This window comes from Mucor mucedo (assembly GCF_025094135.1).
Source record: "Mucor mucedo strain NRRL 3635 chromosome Unknown EV154scaffold_1, whole genome shotgun sequence".
Lineage (NCBI taxonomy): Eukaryota > Fungi > Mucoromycota > Mucoromycetes > Mucorales > Mucoraceae > Mucor > Mucor mucedo.
In genome coordinates this window covers 660,801-674,595 of record NW_026252285.1, presented here as the reverse complement: position 1 = coordinate 674,595, position 13,795 = coordinate 660,801, and the positions used below count along the sequence as shown (strand labels likewise).

The following is a 13,795-nucleotide window of genomic DNA, read 5'->3' as shown; positions in this document are numbered from 1 at the left end:
TGTTATCAAGAGCAGTGAAAATAAGTGTAGTCAAGAGGAATGAAAAATAAGTGTAATCAAGAGGTGTAGAAATAAGTGTAGTCAAGAGGTGTAGAAATAAGTGTAGTCAAGAGCAGTGAAAATAAATGTTATCAAGAGGAGTGAAAAAAAAAAAAAAAAAAAAAAATACGCGTCTTTTTGTCATGCAATTCTCGCCAATCATTTTTGTGGAAAAATGCCAATTTCCATAAGTTTGACTGGATGTCCCTAACTGCTGTTGTAAAAGTATTATAATGGCTTTGCTTTTTTTATGTTTGGTAGCAGCAACAAAACCAAATATGGTACTGTCGGGAGTTCAATTTGACCTTGATATCCCCCATTTCCTGCCCCAAAAAAAAAGAAGCTCCCAACTTGGGAGTTAGTTTGCAGGGCTAGTACAGTATATAAAAGAGATAACTGGAAGGCAACTTGCTGCGTCTTTTTAAAAAAGAAAGTTTCCACGTGAATTTTGTCAAGATATACTATCCAAAGTTGGCTTGATGTCAGGCATGTCAGCGTTTCATGGCTAAATTTGGAATTTTAGTCCTTAGTCAATCCAACTCGAATAAATGCAGAGAATCAGATTGGCTTATATAAACAGGTCCAAATATGTTTTTTCTTCCTTTTTCCTTTTAAATTTTATACACCATGTCCATTGCTCAAAAACGAATTCAAGCCGTAAAACAACATTTGACTCCAGAACAAGAACATGCCAAGGCTGTCGAGTAAACAAACATAATAGCTCCCCTCTGAGTGTATATTCTTGTCACTAACACCTTTTTTTCTAATAGTCCTGTAGCCAGTATGAATGAAGAAAGAGCTAAGGCGGCTTTTGATATTCGTGCCTTGACTATCTTGATGGACGGCGGTGAGAAAGCAACGCTTGTAAATATACTCCACTCCTCAAAAAAAAAAAAAAAATAGGCTGGTAATTGACTCTTTTCACTTGTAGTTAAAAGAAAAGATTATGCAAGAATTGGAAAGAGACCCCCTTTTCAAAATGGATGATATCCACGATATATCTAAATCAGAGCTTCGTGAACGTACTATGGAAAAAGTAGGTATTTATCATTTTAATTCAATTTTTAATTATTGACCTTCTGTACACCCAGTTCAGTAGCATGCTTCATCATCTTCAAAATGAATCGGTCGAAACCTTTAAAAAGCGTATGGAGATCGTTAGTTTGGTTGATCCTGGTTTCTGGACCAGATTTGGCGTACATTGTAAGATCTCCGTATCTTCATTTGATGTTTAATTTTTATTAACAAACTTTCTTGGAGCATAGACGGTTTATTTGTTGGCGCTTTGCAGAGTAATGCCACACCGGGTCAATTAGGTTACTGGTTTGGAAAGGGAGCTCTTTCGCTATCTTCGTTTGTGGGCTGCTTTGCTATGACAGAACTAGGTCACGGCTCAAATGTACCTGGCCTTGAAACCACTGCTACCTTTGATGAGGCTTCCGACCAATTCATTATCCATACTCCTACCTTAACTGCTACCAAATGGTGGATAGGCGGTGCCGCTCACTCTGCTACACATGCTGCGGTATTTGCTCAATTAATTGTCAAAGGAAAGATGCATGGCACCAAATGTTTTGTTGTGCCTTTGAGAGACCCTAAAACATATAATACGTTACCCGGTATTAACATTGGTGATATCGGTAAAAAGATGGTAAAATCAACCTTTTTTTTGTCACTCGAGTGTTTTATTAATTTTAAATATTAGGGAAGAGATGGTATTGATAATGGCTGGATCCAGTTTACAAGTGTTAGTATTCCTCGTGCTTACATGCTCCAAAAACACACCAAAGTCTCTCGTACTGGCCAAGTTCAAGAGCCCAAAATGCAACAACTGGTACATAGATATATCATAAAAAAAAGAGAGAGACTGTTTTACAAACATATCCTATTATAGACTTACGGTGCCCTGTTACAAGGTCGTGTGACAATGGTAGCAGATGGCTCAAATGTTTCTAAAAAAGCACTATCAATTGCAATCAGATATGCCGCTGTTCGTCGTCAATTTTCCAGCTCTAAAACAGACATCGAAACCAAATTATTGGATTACCCAATCCACCAACGTCGTCTAATGCCTTTACTTGCACAGACATTTGCAATGTCTTTTACAGCAACAGAAATGACAGACATGTACAATCTTATGATGACACGATTAGAGGGCGCCAAGGAAGGGGATGCGGATATTGATGAGGTTATGGAAATATTGAAAGAGACTCACTCCACCAGCGCCGGTCTCAAAGCCTTTTGTACCTGGAATTGTTTGAGCACCATTGAAGCATGTCGCCAAGCTTGTGGTGGTCATGGTTACTCTGCTTACACAGGATTATCCTCCATGTACGCAGACTTTGCTGTCCAGTGTACCTGGGAAGGCGATAATACCATCTTGACACTTCAGTTGGGTCGTTATTTGATCTCCAGTTACCGTGATGCATTAGGTGGTAAAAAGCTGTCTCCAGGTGTAGGTTATTTAAACAAATTAGATGTGCTGATTGGCAAGAAATGTCAGGTGAAGCGCATGGAAGACATCTTGTCACCCGAATTGATTATTGAAGGCTGGCAAGTGGTGTGTGCTAATGTAGTTCGAAACGCCGGTATCGAATTTGACGCTTGTCTTAAGCAAGGCATGGACGTAGATGATGCTTACGAACATTGCTGTAAGTATATCAATGAGTGATACTGGTATATGTTTTTTCTAATGTACATGTATATAAATTTAGCACAATCTCGCCTTTATGCTGCCAAGCTTCATTCATTCAGTTACTTATTCAACCGATTTGCAGACGGTGTATCTAAGGTTACAGGATCACTCCACGATGTTTTGATCAAGGTCTGTCTATTGTACGGACTCTACTCAATTGAAGAAAACGCAGGTGCATTCTTACAATACGAGTACTTTAGTCCTGCACAGATCGAGTTCATTCGTAGCAGTGTAAACATACTTTGTAAAGACGTGCGAGAACAGGCCATTCCTTTGGTGGATTCTTTCAATTTATCAGACTACATGATTAATAGTCCTTTAGGACGCAAGGATGGTAATGTGTATGTGCATTACTTTGACCAGGTGAAACGGTCGAACCCTCAAACTCAACATCCCTATTTTGATCGTCTTATTAAACCATTAATCACACGGGATGTGGGTGGCGAAGAAGACGAAGAAGATGAAGAAGCAGGCTTGGAAGATGAAGACGATGAAGATGAGGATTAAGGATATATAAACAATGTTATTTTTTGCCAAATAAATTAAGCTTTTGATTAAATTAATTGAGGACACAGTAAGGATCACGTTTGCTAATTAGGATACCAATATGACGTTAGTTAGACAAACAGTTTGTACACTTAAACTACTCTACGCATATATAGTATTTCAGGGTAAATAACTTAACTGCCCACAAGTAAGTCTGGAACGGTTCCAAGGTATACAAGCAGGGTTTGTGTCTAGATTATTCTATCTAAGTGGAATTATGGCTCCTGGAATCAGGACTAATTTTAGTTTTTTAAGCCCACAAACTTCAGGGCTTACATTTAATGACGCTTTTAAAGAATTGTTTAAATTATCCCAAAATGTTGCTAACTGCTGATTACATTTAGTACAATTACGGTCTAGTACTTTCTTGTAGTTTGGAAAGTCACACGATTGCACATCACCAAAGAAAGGCTAAGATTGACGATATATAAACACGAAAGACACAATAGTATGTTTCCTGTACTGTAAATATTTTTTTTAGGGATTTTGGACAAGTATAGAATGAGTTATTTTGCTATTTTTATAGACAATCGCTCGATCCATCCATCTCAATAGATATGAAATTGATGCGATTGAAAGTTGAGACTGTCATGCCCCCATATTCTCCTTTTCGCCATCTTTCATGAGGAGATATATCAACTCCCGGTATATCACTTATACATACCCTGTTCCAAAAGACTGTTCTGGTGGGATAGGACGTTCTGAACCATACCAAGATAAAAAGCAAGCATCGTTTAGAAACTCAATTTTTACAGTTGTCTGAATTTGAAATACAAATCCAGTAAATTCAAAAAAGTGGGCGGTGTTTTCAAACATTTGGTAAATTGAAAGTATAAAGTTTCCCCCCTTTTTACTTTTTTATTTTTATTGTCCTTTTTTAATAAAAAATAAAAAAATAAAATCCAAATTATGGCTTCAGAAAGAATGTCTCAAGTTTTGCCCACAGTGAAATGCTCAGACTGTGGAAGAGATGTACTCATTAGACGTCTAGGTGATCATCTTTGCTCTAGCCAACCACCTGTACCTTCACTCCCCATCATTCCCGCCATGAAAGGTAAAAGCTTAATTTTTTTTTAAAAAAAAGACCTCTCATAACACCAAAATAAACTCTTTATTAGACAAATACATGAAGAAACCTATCTCTCCATTACAAAGCCCCAATACTACCAATAAATACAACCATTTTAATAACACAACAATAGGAGGATCGGTGACACCTCCATATTATAACGGCATGGCTAAAGATCTACAACGTCCATTAAAAGATACCTATCAAGACGATTCATATGCTGACGATTTCTACAAGTCTTCCTCTTCACTGGATTTACGAAAGAACAGTAATTCACCTGCTCCTTCCAGTCCAGTCTATCGGTAATTTAAACGCACATATTAAAAAAAAAAGGTGTACCTTAGTAACCATCCTCTATACATAGAAACGACTCAAGCTCAGATTTTCGTTACGAGGGAACAAGAAAGCAATCTCTGGGAAATATTTACAATCAACAAAAGCCATCACAGTCAGGAAGTAGTGGTGCCCTGGATAATTTAATGGCGGATCTAATGAACTCGATGAACGATGATATTCATCTCATGTCACCTCCAGTACCTACAAATACCAAATCAAACAATTGTGCCGTCTGTCAAGAGGAATTCGATTACAGGGATGATGTGAAGACGGTTGGAAGAGATGTATGGAGTATATTTATAAAAAGGAAAAGCCTGTATTAATTTAAATTCTTAGTGTTACCATAAGGCATGCTTTACTTGCCGCTTGTGTAGCGCTCCATTTGATATACGTCGCACACATCATGAATACGAAGGTAAACTTTATTGTGAGAGAGATTTTCATGTGGTCAAAAATCGCATCATGTGTGCTGCTTGGTAAGACAAACATCGATTTACCTGGTAAAAAAGAGATTAGGGCCAAAAAATAACGTTAATTTTTAGTGATAGACCCATTCCTCCCAACACACCAACAATTAAAGCATTGGGTAAATTTTACCACCCTGGGCATATCAAGTGTTACCATTGTCTTGTCAGTATTGATGATCGTACAGGTTGGAAAGAGTATGGGGGAAGAGTGTATTGCCGCATGGATTTTAAGGCCCTATTTCTACCCAAATGTAAATCATGTCATGGCACCATCGAGAAAAACGCTGTATCGGCTATGGATGGTAAATTAAATGGAAAATGGCATTTGGAGTGCTTTGGTTGTCATACCTGTCACCGTCCATTCCCTGATAATACATTCTATGTCTTTGATGATTTACCGTACTGTAAAAGACACTATCATGAGCTTAATAACTCCCTTTGCCGCGAATGTTGTGAGCCCATCGAAGGTATTTATATTATTCTATTTTTGTTTAAAAGTCATAGCGTTAAAAATAGATATTTTTTCTTTACATGTATATAAAAGGTCAATGCGCACAGACAAACGAAAATTGGCGATTCCACCCAGGTTGCTTTGGATGTACAGTCTGCCGAGTGCCAATTACAGATACCTACTATATGTATGATAGACGCATTTACTGTGAAACACATATCAGGCAATTGCAACGCCAGAAAAACATTCGAGCCGAAAAACGAAAAACTCAGTTTGGTCAAATTTAATTAATTTAAATATATATACACACCTTTTACCAACCAAAATATAGTGGGTGATTTCCAAAACTGTTAATCCATTGTGCATTTACCGGACTTTTGAAAAAACAAAATAACACAATGTGTAACAGCGGATTTAAACTTTTAATCGTAAATCAATTTTACAGCCCAAGTCAATTGGCCTGCCCTAAAGGTTTAGGTCTATTCGCTATCGCTCTTTCAAACTTTACCCATTGAAGACATTAAAATATGTAAAGCTCAACGCGTGCGACATGACTTGTATATCTTACGTTTTTCTCTGAGGAGCATACTGCTCGTAGATTTGTCGATATTTGCAATGCAGTAACAGCTTATAAATTTGATTTAGAGAAAAAAATTAAAAAAAAATTCTTCTAAAGATAGCATAAGAAAATCACCGTATAGTCCCGTTGTTTTCGCCCTTAATGAAGGGATTAATTTCATAAACTTTGTTCGCAATATCATTAATGAATTCAACCCTAGAAACAACATTGCCAAATCCCATATACAAATGATTTGTTGGATTTGTCGTGCATGTTTATCTAATGTTTATCTAGTGTTTATCTAATATTTATCAAATATATATCTAGCAAGACCGTTTTTTTTTCTTTTTTTTTTCTTTTTTTTTTTTTTTTTTTTTTTTTTTTTTTTTGGAGAACCTTGTATCATACACATTTTGCATTCAAACAGACGATTTATAACTGATATTCCCAATGAGGTTAAATCTTTTATTTCACAAACATTTACTCATTTTAAAGAGGGTTCTGGAATCCTATATCAGAATCTAATTCACATGGATAGTCTTTACAAGAAGAGGCCAAAGTCATTATACTCAGTCTTTCTTAAGTGAACAAGCTGTCCATTTACGATCTCTGCAATTCTATCATACCCATAGAAAACGACAAATTTGATATCACGCCTGTCACATTGAAAAATGGTCGCTCGAGTATTTATATCTTCTCTCCTTGTCTGTTGTTCCATATAATCCAAAGGGATCGAATCGATAGTACATCTATTCTTTTTTATTCCCAGGCTGTAGTAAGTATGAACTCCCCCATAACATTGAATCCCCATAAACACTGTATGAGTCATACGGACATCCAAGCAAGTAGCATCTAGATAAATCGAATTCAAGTGGTGGAGCTCTGTCAAGTCTACATTGATACAAGTCGCTTGATCCATAGAAGGTGGTTTACCACCACATACAAGTGTCTTGACATCAGGCATATATGTGCGTATAAGATGTACCAGTTCTTCTGATGGAAGCATGTTCCGTATTTTGATCGCCTTTATGTTTTCTTTTAATGTGTTTGTCAAACTGTTCCTATTTTTCGGACCATATCGGCGAGCTTTGGTGTCTGGACCAAGCAAAATATGATGGCCACAATTAATCGAATAATAATTAAAGTATTGAAGATTCGGGCAATTTGACAATGCATACTGCAAAAAATTCATATGTAGAGCAGGATCACGGTCGCGCATTTCTATCTGCAAACTATGTATAATTTCTGGACCGATAGTAGAAACCAAATTATTTGGTAAAGCAACCAGGATTGAGCGATTCGATGGGTCAGTGTCAGTACCTACACCAGTATTTTGCAAGGTTTGGAAGCAATAATCAAAATAACCCAAGCCGTATTTCACATGTAGGCCATTTTCTGGAGTGTATTGAATGGATTTGTGTAATGGGTTCATATCTCCATAATCGCCGTTACAAAACATTCGTTTGTTGCCTCTCAGGGCATGAAGCAATGAGAAAAATATAGTGGTGTCAGAGTCATCGTGAATAGAATGTCTCTCGTAATTCTTGCCGGGGAGCCAACTAATACTGAAAGAGGTTGTCGTAGTGTTAAAGCTGCGCAGAAGATCCAATACAGTGTCGTGGCCAATTTCATGAATCCAATCATATAAATCCACTCCTTTCATAATAAGCACCAGTCTATCCACATACGGAGAAATATAATTTATGATATATTTGGCATAATTCTTTGTTATAGATGGAACGACTATCTCCATTTCCACCAGTTTGTGATCCAATTTTTCTGGGTCCGGTTCATCAAGAATTGCTTTAACTTTGAAATCTGGAATGCCAAATTTGCTTCTGTATTTAAGCAAAATCAAGTGAGGACAAGCATCTTGAATGTCAAACGTAGTTAACTGGTCGTCACATTTGTTATGGAATGTCAGATGCGTCAAATTATTGAATTCTCTTAACAAAGGGAGCATTTGAATGTTTATAGAGCCCATACCAATAACTGACTGTCTGTAATTTATATAAAGAGTAGTGATTGTTGCACGGTGTCTATAACAGGCACCGAGATAAATGTTATCAGCATTCCCGAACATGCTGGGTGCATATTCATCGTTGAGCATGACTTGAATTTTGGGCAAAATGTTGGTATCTGCATCTTTGATATAGCGAAGATATCTGTTGCCGTTAGCACTTTCACTGAAGTCTAAAACTTCTAGGTTTGGTAAGTATTTCAAAAGCGCTAGCCAATCTTTTTTGTCAAAGGCATAGCTAAGGTCTGGTTTATCGTAAGTGTCCATTTCTGTGTCGTATGTAAGATAGTCAGAGTGATCTTGATCGATTCTGAGTGTTTTTGTTAAAATGCCTTGTTTGAAATAGCGATCACGGGTAATGGGACGTAGCTTCATTCGCTTCTTTAAACGAGTAACCTGTCTAGAGGTCCACGTTAGGTCTTTATGAACAAAAGGTAATCCTGCTTCCTTCCAGCTTTTGCAAACAAAAAGGCATTGTGCAACATCTGTCTTGTACAAATGACTAAACACTATAGTGAGAATCTCGAATCCTATATTGTTCATGCTTAAAAAATAAAAGGGCGCGGTCTTCTTTATTTGCGTTTTTGACAATGTCTTTCGGCGGCAGTCGTGACGGTCACACCAGTTTCCTTCTTTGACATAGGCGAATTCCACTTGAGTTAATGGACAAACTTTACAATTTAAAAATAGATCTTGATTACCATACGCTGTGCTGGTATTGTCAATCTAACTTGCTGCGAAGGAGTTACTAGATATCTCCAAAAGGACCTAACTATAAAACAGCATTTTGAGGTGAACGGAACATCGACTTACACAAATGCGAGTTAGGCACTTCAATTCAACCGTCAAGTCAAACGATGAAACCAGATATATAAGATGAATTTGAAGCTCATTTTATCAGAAGAAAAGGAGACAGAAAAAGTTTGGGTTAATGTATAGGATATTTTGCAAAATAAAGGTAAAAGAAAACGTAACAAATGAGTGATTGGAAGGCTTTATTGGTTTAGTTTTTACGAAGACTAATCGAACCATCTAGTAGCTGGTTCCTGCTGAAGTTTCCCTCAGGATATTCAGCAAAAAAAAAATTACTGGGGGAAACCTATGTACTGGTCCTGTCCTGTATGTGAAGGACTTGCAGCCAACAGACAATAAAAAATACAACCAGTAGAAATAAAAATGCAGATGGCAAAAAAAAAAAAAAAAAAAAAAAAATAAAAAAAAAAAAAAAGATTTGGCTGTGCTCACAGCTAAAATGAAGACAACGTACGATTAAGATCAAATAAGCTCAAGAACAAAAGAATAAATATGGAATTGTCGAAAAAGGTATAGACTGTTCAATATACATTTATTTGTAACTAACACGTTGTTTTTGATTGCATATTCTTGTCTTCAGGTCTAAAAAACAGCTAAGACATTGATTTTAGGTTGTGGCTATGTGCACTTTCGCTGTTCCAAGAAATGCGTACTATAAACCCTAACACTACATGCGGATACTTAATTAAAAAACTAGAGACACAGATTCAGCACTAAAAAAATTAATGATGGGAATCGCAATTATGTCTAGTATGAAAGCCTTCAAAACAATTTACATAAACGCGAGCATTTGACTAATTAGGCGAGAAATTTATTCTTTCCCTTGGATTTTCAAAGATCGTCGTGATTGCACCAGACACATCAAAAATTATTCCCAATTTCGTATTCGCGTAATAAACCGTATACTGTGTAAATGATCCAATCTATGTATTTATCTGGGTTATATTTAAGAATGTGATTTCTCTTCAAAGCTGAACGGATATCCGTGGTGGTTTTGAGATTGTATTTGTCCATAAGTTTCACCACATGTAATGGAGGCAAAGGGAGCTTCTTCTCTTCAAATTTAAGGATTTTATGGAGTTCTTCCTTACTTAGTAAAGACACCGTATTCAACATAGCTTAAATCACCTGGGTCTATTATGAGAGATTTGCTCGGATGATCTTCTGGGCACTTTAAACTAAATATGAATAGTTCGTTGTCCACATATTTTCCTGTACTGAATCTCCATTTTTTGTCCGGATCCACCGTTTTCTTCTGTTTAATTGTATTCAATTTCATCTTCGATCAAAATTGATTCATTCTCAATGGCAGTTGTTTTTTCCTCCCCAGCTTGAGTTTTTGTTAATGTCTCCAAATGTATTTTGGTAATGATATTTTTGACGCGCTGCATGATAAAAACATATTGCTTTATCTCTGTTGTGCTTGTGATATATTAACGCGTTGTTAGACATCAATAAGAAATCAGCGTCGTAGTAGTTACTTACATCATTCTGATTGTTACGTTTCTATCTAGCCCAGATCATCATGTCTTTGATATTTTTATTTTTATTGAAGTCTAGATTTGCGATCTCTGCTAAACATTTTGCAAATTATTTCTTAAATGAAGTTAAACTTTCAATTTGGTTGTTTTCGCTTTAGATATTCAACGTTAGAATTCATTTATATGTAAGTTGTCTATCTGAAGAAAGAGCATTATCAAAAATAGTTTCTTCAGGATCTATCAAATGTGATATAATCGGTGATTTTTGACCGTGTACATACGTAACTCTCAAGGAAAACGTCACCTGTTCTCCAGTATCAATGAGAAGGGAGGCAATCTTTTGTTGAATATGTTACGTAGTTGTTTCGATACGGAAAGGAATGTCACTGAAAATAGCAGTGAGTTGTGATAGCCAGAGTAACTGCAGAATCGCTCCTGGTAGTTGTGTGAAATTGCAGTGGGTATGGTGGTGATGAGTCCTTGGAACTTGAGTTGAAATATGCCTTGGATAATAACTGATTGCTGTTCAGTCTTGGAGATGTCTTGAAGCTGATTAAAGAGGAGTAAAATTGAAGTCCATAAGGCCCAGCAAGAAGGGGACATGGTACGTCCCCCTGCCACTTCTTTGGATCATACATTTTCTGGCAGCTTTGGCCACACTCAGCCGCTCTTCCTTGCTGTATAAATTATAATCTGAATTTAAATTCAATAAAATCATATCTTTTATCTCTCCCTTCCACCTTTTTTTTTACGCCTATAATAAAATGAGTAGTGGATCCGAAAGTGAATATGCAAAATACTGGATTGACTGGTTCTTGGACACCAAAGGCAATGAATATTTTTGCGAGATTGACGAAGAATACATTTTGGACAGATTTAACTTGACTGGACTCAGTGCCGAAGTTCCACATTACTATTTAGAGGCACTAGACATGATTACCGACAACCTGGGTAAATGAAAATAACTTCGAATGTTGTAGGATGAGATATACTAAAATAAAAAGCTTCTTTATGGTAGACGAGGATGGGTTGGATGACAAGGTGAGAGAGCAAATTGAAAAGTCGGCACGCCATTTATTTGGAATGATTCACGCCCGTTTTGTAATTACTAGCCGTGGGTTGGTAAAGATGGTAATAATATTTGAAGGTATATGTGTGTGTATGTGTGTTGTGTGTACTCATGCACCAAGTGTAGCTGGACAAGTATAAGAGGTCAGAGTTTGGACGATGCCCACGTGTGCTTTGTAATATGCAGTCTCTACTTCCTGTTGGGTTATCAGATATCCCAATGACGAAAACGGTTAAGTTGTACTGTCCTCGGTGTGAGGATATCTACAATCCTAAATCATCACGTCATGGAGCAGTGGATGGAGCTTATTTTGGTACTTCATTTCCTCATATGCTATTTCAAGTTCATCCAAACTATCTACCTTCCAAAAATCTTGAAAGGTATGTGCCACGCATTTTTGGCTTCAAAGTCCATGAAATCGCAAACCAACAGCGATTCCAAGATCAAGCCCGTGAAAAATACCTCCAACAACAATAAACACACATTCTTTCTACTTTACATATCTGTATACTGATTGCAGTGACAATTTCTTTATAAACATATACCTCTTTTATGTGTAAACACGGACAATCAGCTGATCGGGCTTTAATTTTCTTCTCTTTCATACCATTTGTATTTTTTCTTCTATCTCATTTCTTTCTTTCTTTTTTTTTCGTGTTGTCAATGGGAAATACGAATTCAACAGACGGAAATAACCTTGTTGCTTCCATTCAAAGGAGAAGAAGTAGAAGCAATAGTTCAGCTTCTATTCCGCAAAAAAACATTGCTCAACCTTCCCCACGTCAATCCTTTCAGCTTTCGATTACAGAACCCGTAGAAGCCACAACTAATCATTGGGAACCCACCGAACCTCCCATTACAGAAGACTCGCCTACAAAACCTATTCAAATGAAACGAGATGATCCTACGCCACCCGTCACAAACACAGCCCATTCAAAGGGGTGGGTTTCAAGTACGGGCGCCGCCAGTCCTTGGTTCGGTTATTTATCAAGCTCGGCTTCCTCCCATCACCGTGCCTCTATTAGCGGCCCATATTACCGTACACGCGGCATGAGTGTCACACGTGACAATGAAAACGATGAGGATCTATCTAATATCATTGCTAGCAGTTCGCTCAGTTCACCTCCCAAAGCCGACGAGCCTGTCATTACTATAGATGAGCCTGTCACTGCCGATACAACCACCACAGACACGCCTACAAATGATTCGCCAACAGATGATGCGCTTAAAATAAATACATCTTCAAAGGATAAATCTACGGATGATACACCCACAGATGATGCGATAGCTGTGCAACCTGTACCTAGCATTTCAAACACCAGCACTAGCACTACTGCTACCAACACTACTACTAACACAGCCACAGCACAACCCTCTGCGCCACCATCTACCACAAGTCACGGTAAAAAGATATTAAAAATATAAAAAAAGAGAGATACAGAAACTGATAGATGAAGGGTTATAGGTGTGCCGACCATCATCACTTGGACACAAGGAGGAAACAACGTTTATGTCACTGGCACATTTAATGGATGGAAACACAAGATAAAGTTGGTAAAAAGGTAAGCAAATGACAGAAACAGGAATAAGATCGAGAAAAGCTAAAGATTACTTTTATAGCACACACGATTTCAATGCTGTGTTGGAATTACCACCAGGCACACACCGATTAAAGTTTATTGTGGATGATGAATGGAAGTGCTCAAATGATATGGAAACAGCAACAGATCCCGATGGTAACCTAGTAAATTATTTACAAGTGTTGGATGAAGATGAAGAAAACGAACATGAAGAATTTGATGTGACAGAATATTCCAATGTGATTCCAGCCGATTTATTACAATTAGCTGCCGTATCAGAGTCCTCAGAGGAAACAGATAGAAGAGTGCTCGAATGGGAGAAAAAGCAACCACAACCACCTACTCTGCCTCCTCATTTGGAAAAAGTCTTATTAAACTCAAATACAGTCAGCGAAGAGGATAATTCCGTGTTGCAGGAGCCCAATCATGTCACTTTAAATCATTTGTATGCCTGCTCTATTAAAGATAATGTAATGGCACTGGCTACTACCTCCCGGTATCGCAAGAAGGTATATTTAACATAGGAAAAAAAATGATTAAATATCTTTTTTTTACTCATTTCATCTCCTCTTTAGTACGTCACTACCATGTATTACCGCCCTGTATTTCCCAAGTCTTGATATTTGGGAGTTTTTTTTTTTTCCAATGGTTTTTTTAATAGAAAAACAAA

General features: G+C 37.3%; 7 protein-coding genes across 7 annotated transcripts; 5 read left to right on the top strand and 2 right to left on the bottom strand.

Moving 5' to 3' along the window:
* The first annotated feature begins 660 nt into the window (after window positions 1–660).
* EV154DRAFT_433661 (acyl-CoA dehydrogenase/oxidase C-terminal) lies at window positions 661–3,295 on the top strand. Its single transcript, XM_051596740.1, has 8 exons — window positions 661–743; window positions 810–903; window positions 971–1,075; window positions 1,131–1,242; window positions 1,305–1,690; window positions 1,745–1,873; window positions 1,934–2,690; window positions 2,754–3,295. The coding sequence occupies exons 1-8, from the start codon at window positions 667–669 to the stop codon at window positions 3,239–3,241; spliced, it is 2,148 nt and encodes a 715-aa protein (XP_051463809.1). The 5' UTR covers window positions 661–666; the 3' UTR covers window positions 3,242–3,295.
* An 828-nt stretch (window positions 3,296–4,123) lies between these two features.
* On the top strand, window positions 4,124–4,952 carry EV154DRAFT_4806 (uncharacterized protein). The gene is made up of 2 exons (XM_051598339.1): window positions 4,124–4,334; window positions 4,399–4,952. The coding sequence occupies exons 1-2, from the start codon at window positions 4,190–4,192 to the stop codon at window positions 4,653–4,655; spliced, it is 402 nt and encodes a 133-aa protein (XP_051463808.1). The 5' UTR covers window positions 4,124–4,189; the 3' UTR covers window positions 4,656–4,952.
* A 64-nt stretch (window positions 4,953–5,016) lies between these two features.
* EV154DRAFT_410167 (uncharacterized protein) lies at window positions 5,017–5,693 on the top strand (the record flags this gene model as incomplete). Its single annotated transcript, XM_051595387.1, has 2 exons — window positions 5,017–5,132; window positions 5,228–5,693. Coding segments are annotated over 2 exons (582 nt in total), but the record flags the coding sequence as incomplete, so codon positions are not given.
* A 904-nt stretch (window positions 5,694–6,597) lies between these two features.
* On the bottom strand, window positions 6,598–8,727 carry EV154DRAFT_489859 (uncharacterized protein; the record flags this gene model as incomplete). Its single annotated transcript, XM_051599354.1, has 1 exon — window positions 6,598–8,727. A coding segment is annotated over one exon (2,024 nt), but the record flags the coding sequence as incomplete, so codon positions are not given.
* Window positions 8,728–9,833: 1,106 nt separating this feature from the next.
* Window positions 9,834–10,188, bottom strand: EV154DRAFT_489858 (uncharacterized protein). The gene has a single exon (XM_051599353.1). The coding sequence runs from the start codon at window positions 10,109–10,111 to the stop codon at window positions 9,857–9,859; it is 255 nt and encodes an 84-aa protein (XP_051463805.1). The 5' UTR covers window positions 10,112–10,188; the 3' UTR covers window positions 9,834–9,856.
* Window positions 10,189–11,240: 1,052 nt separating this feature from the next.
* On the top strand, window positions 11,241–12,022 carry EV154DRAFT_409986 (casein kinase II, regulatory subunit; the record flags this gene model as incomplete). Its single annotated transcript, XM_051595377.1, has 3 exons — window positions 11,241–11,427; window positions 11,495–11,607; window positions 11,672–12,022. The coding sequence occupies 3 exons, from the start codon at window positions 11,241–11,243 to the stop codon at window positions 12,020–12,022; spliced, it is 651 nt and encodes a 216-aa protein (XP_051463804.1).
* A 186-nt stretch (window positions 12,023–12,208) lies between these two features.
* On the top strand, window positions 12,209–13,745 carry EV154DRAFT_557695 (uncharacterized protein; the record flags this gene model as incomplete). The annotated part of the gene is made up of 4 exons (XM_051605448.1): window positions 12,209–12,947; window positions 13,011–13,107; window positions 13,166–13,634; window positions 13,701–13,745. The coding sequence occupies 4 exons, from the start codon at window positions 12,209–12,211 to the stop codon at window positions 13,743–13,745; spliced, it is 1,350 nt and encodes a 449-aa protein (XP_051463803.1).
* Window positions 13,746–13,795: the final 50 nt, after the last annotated feature.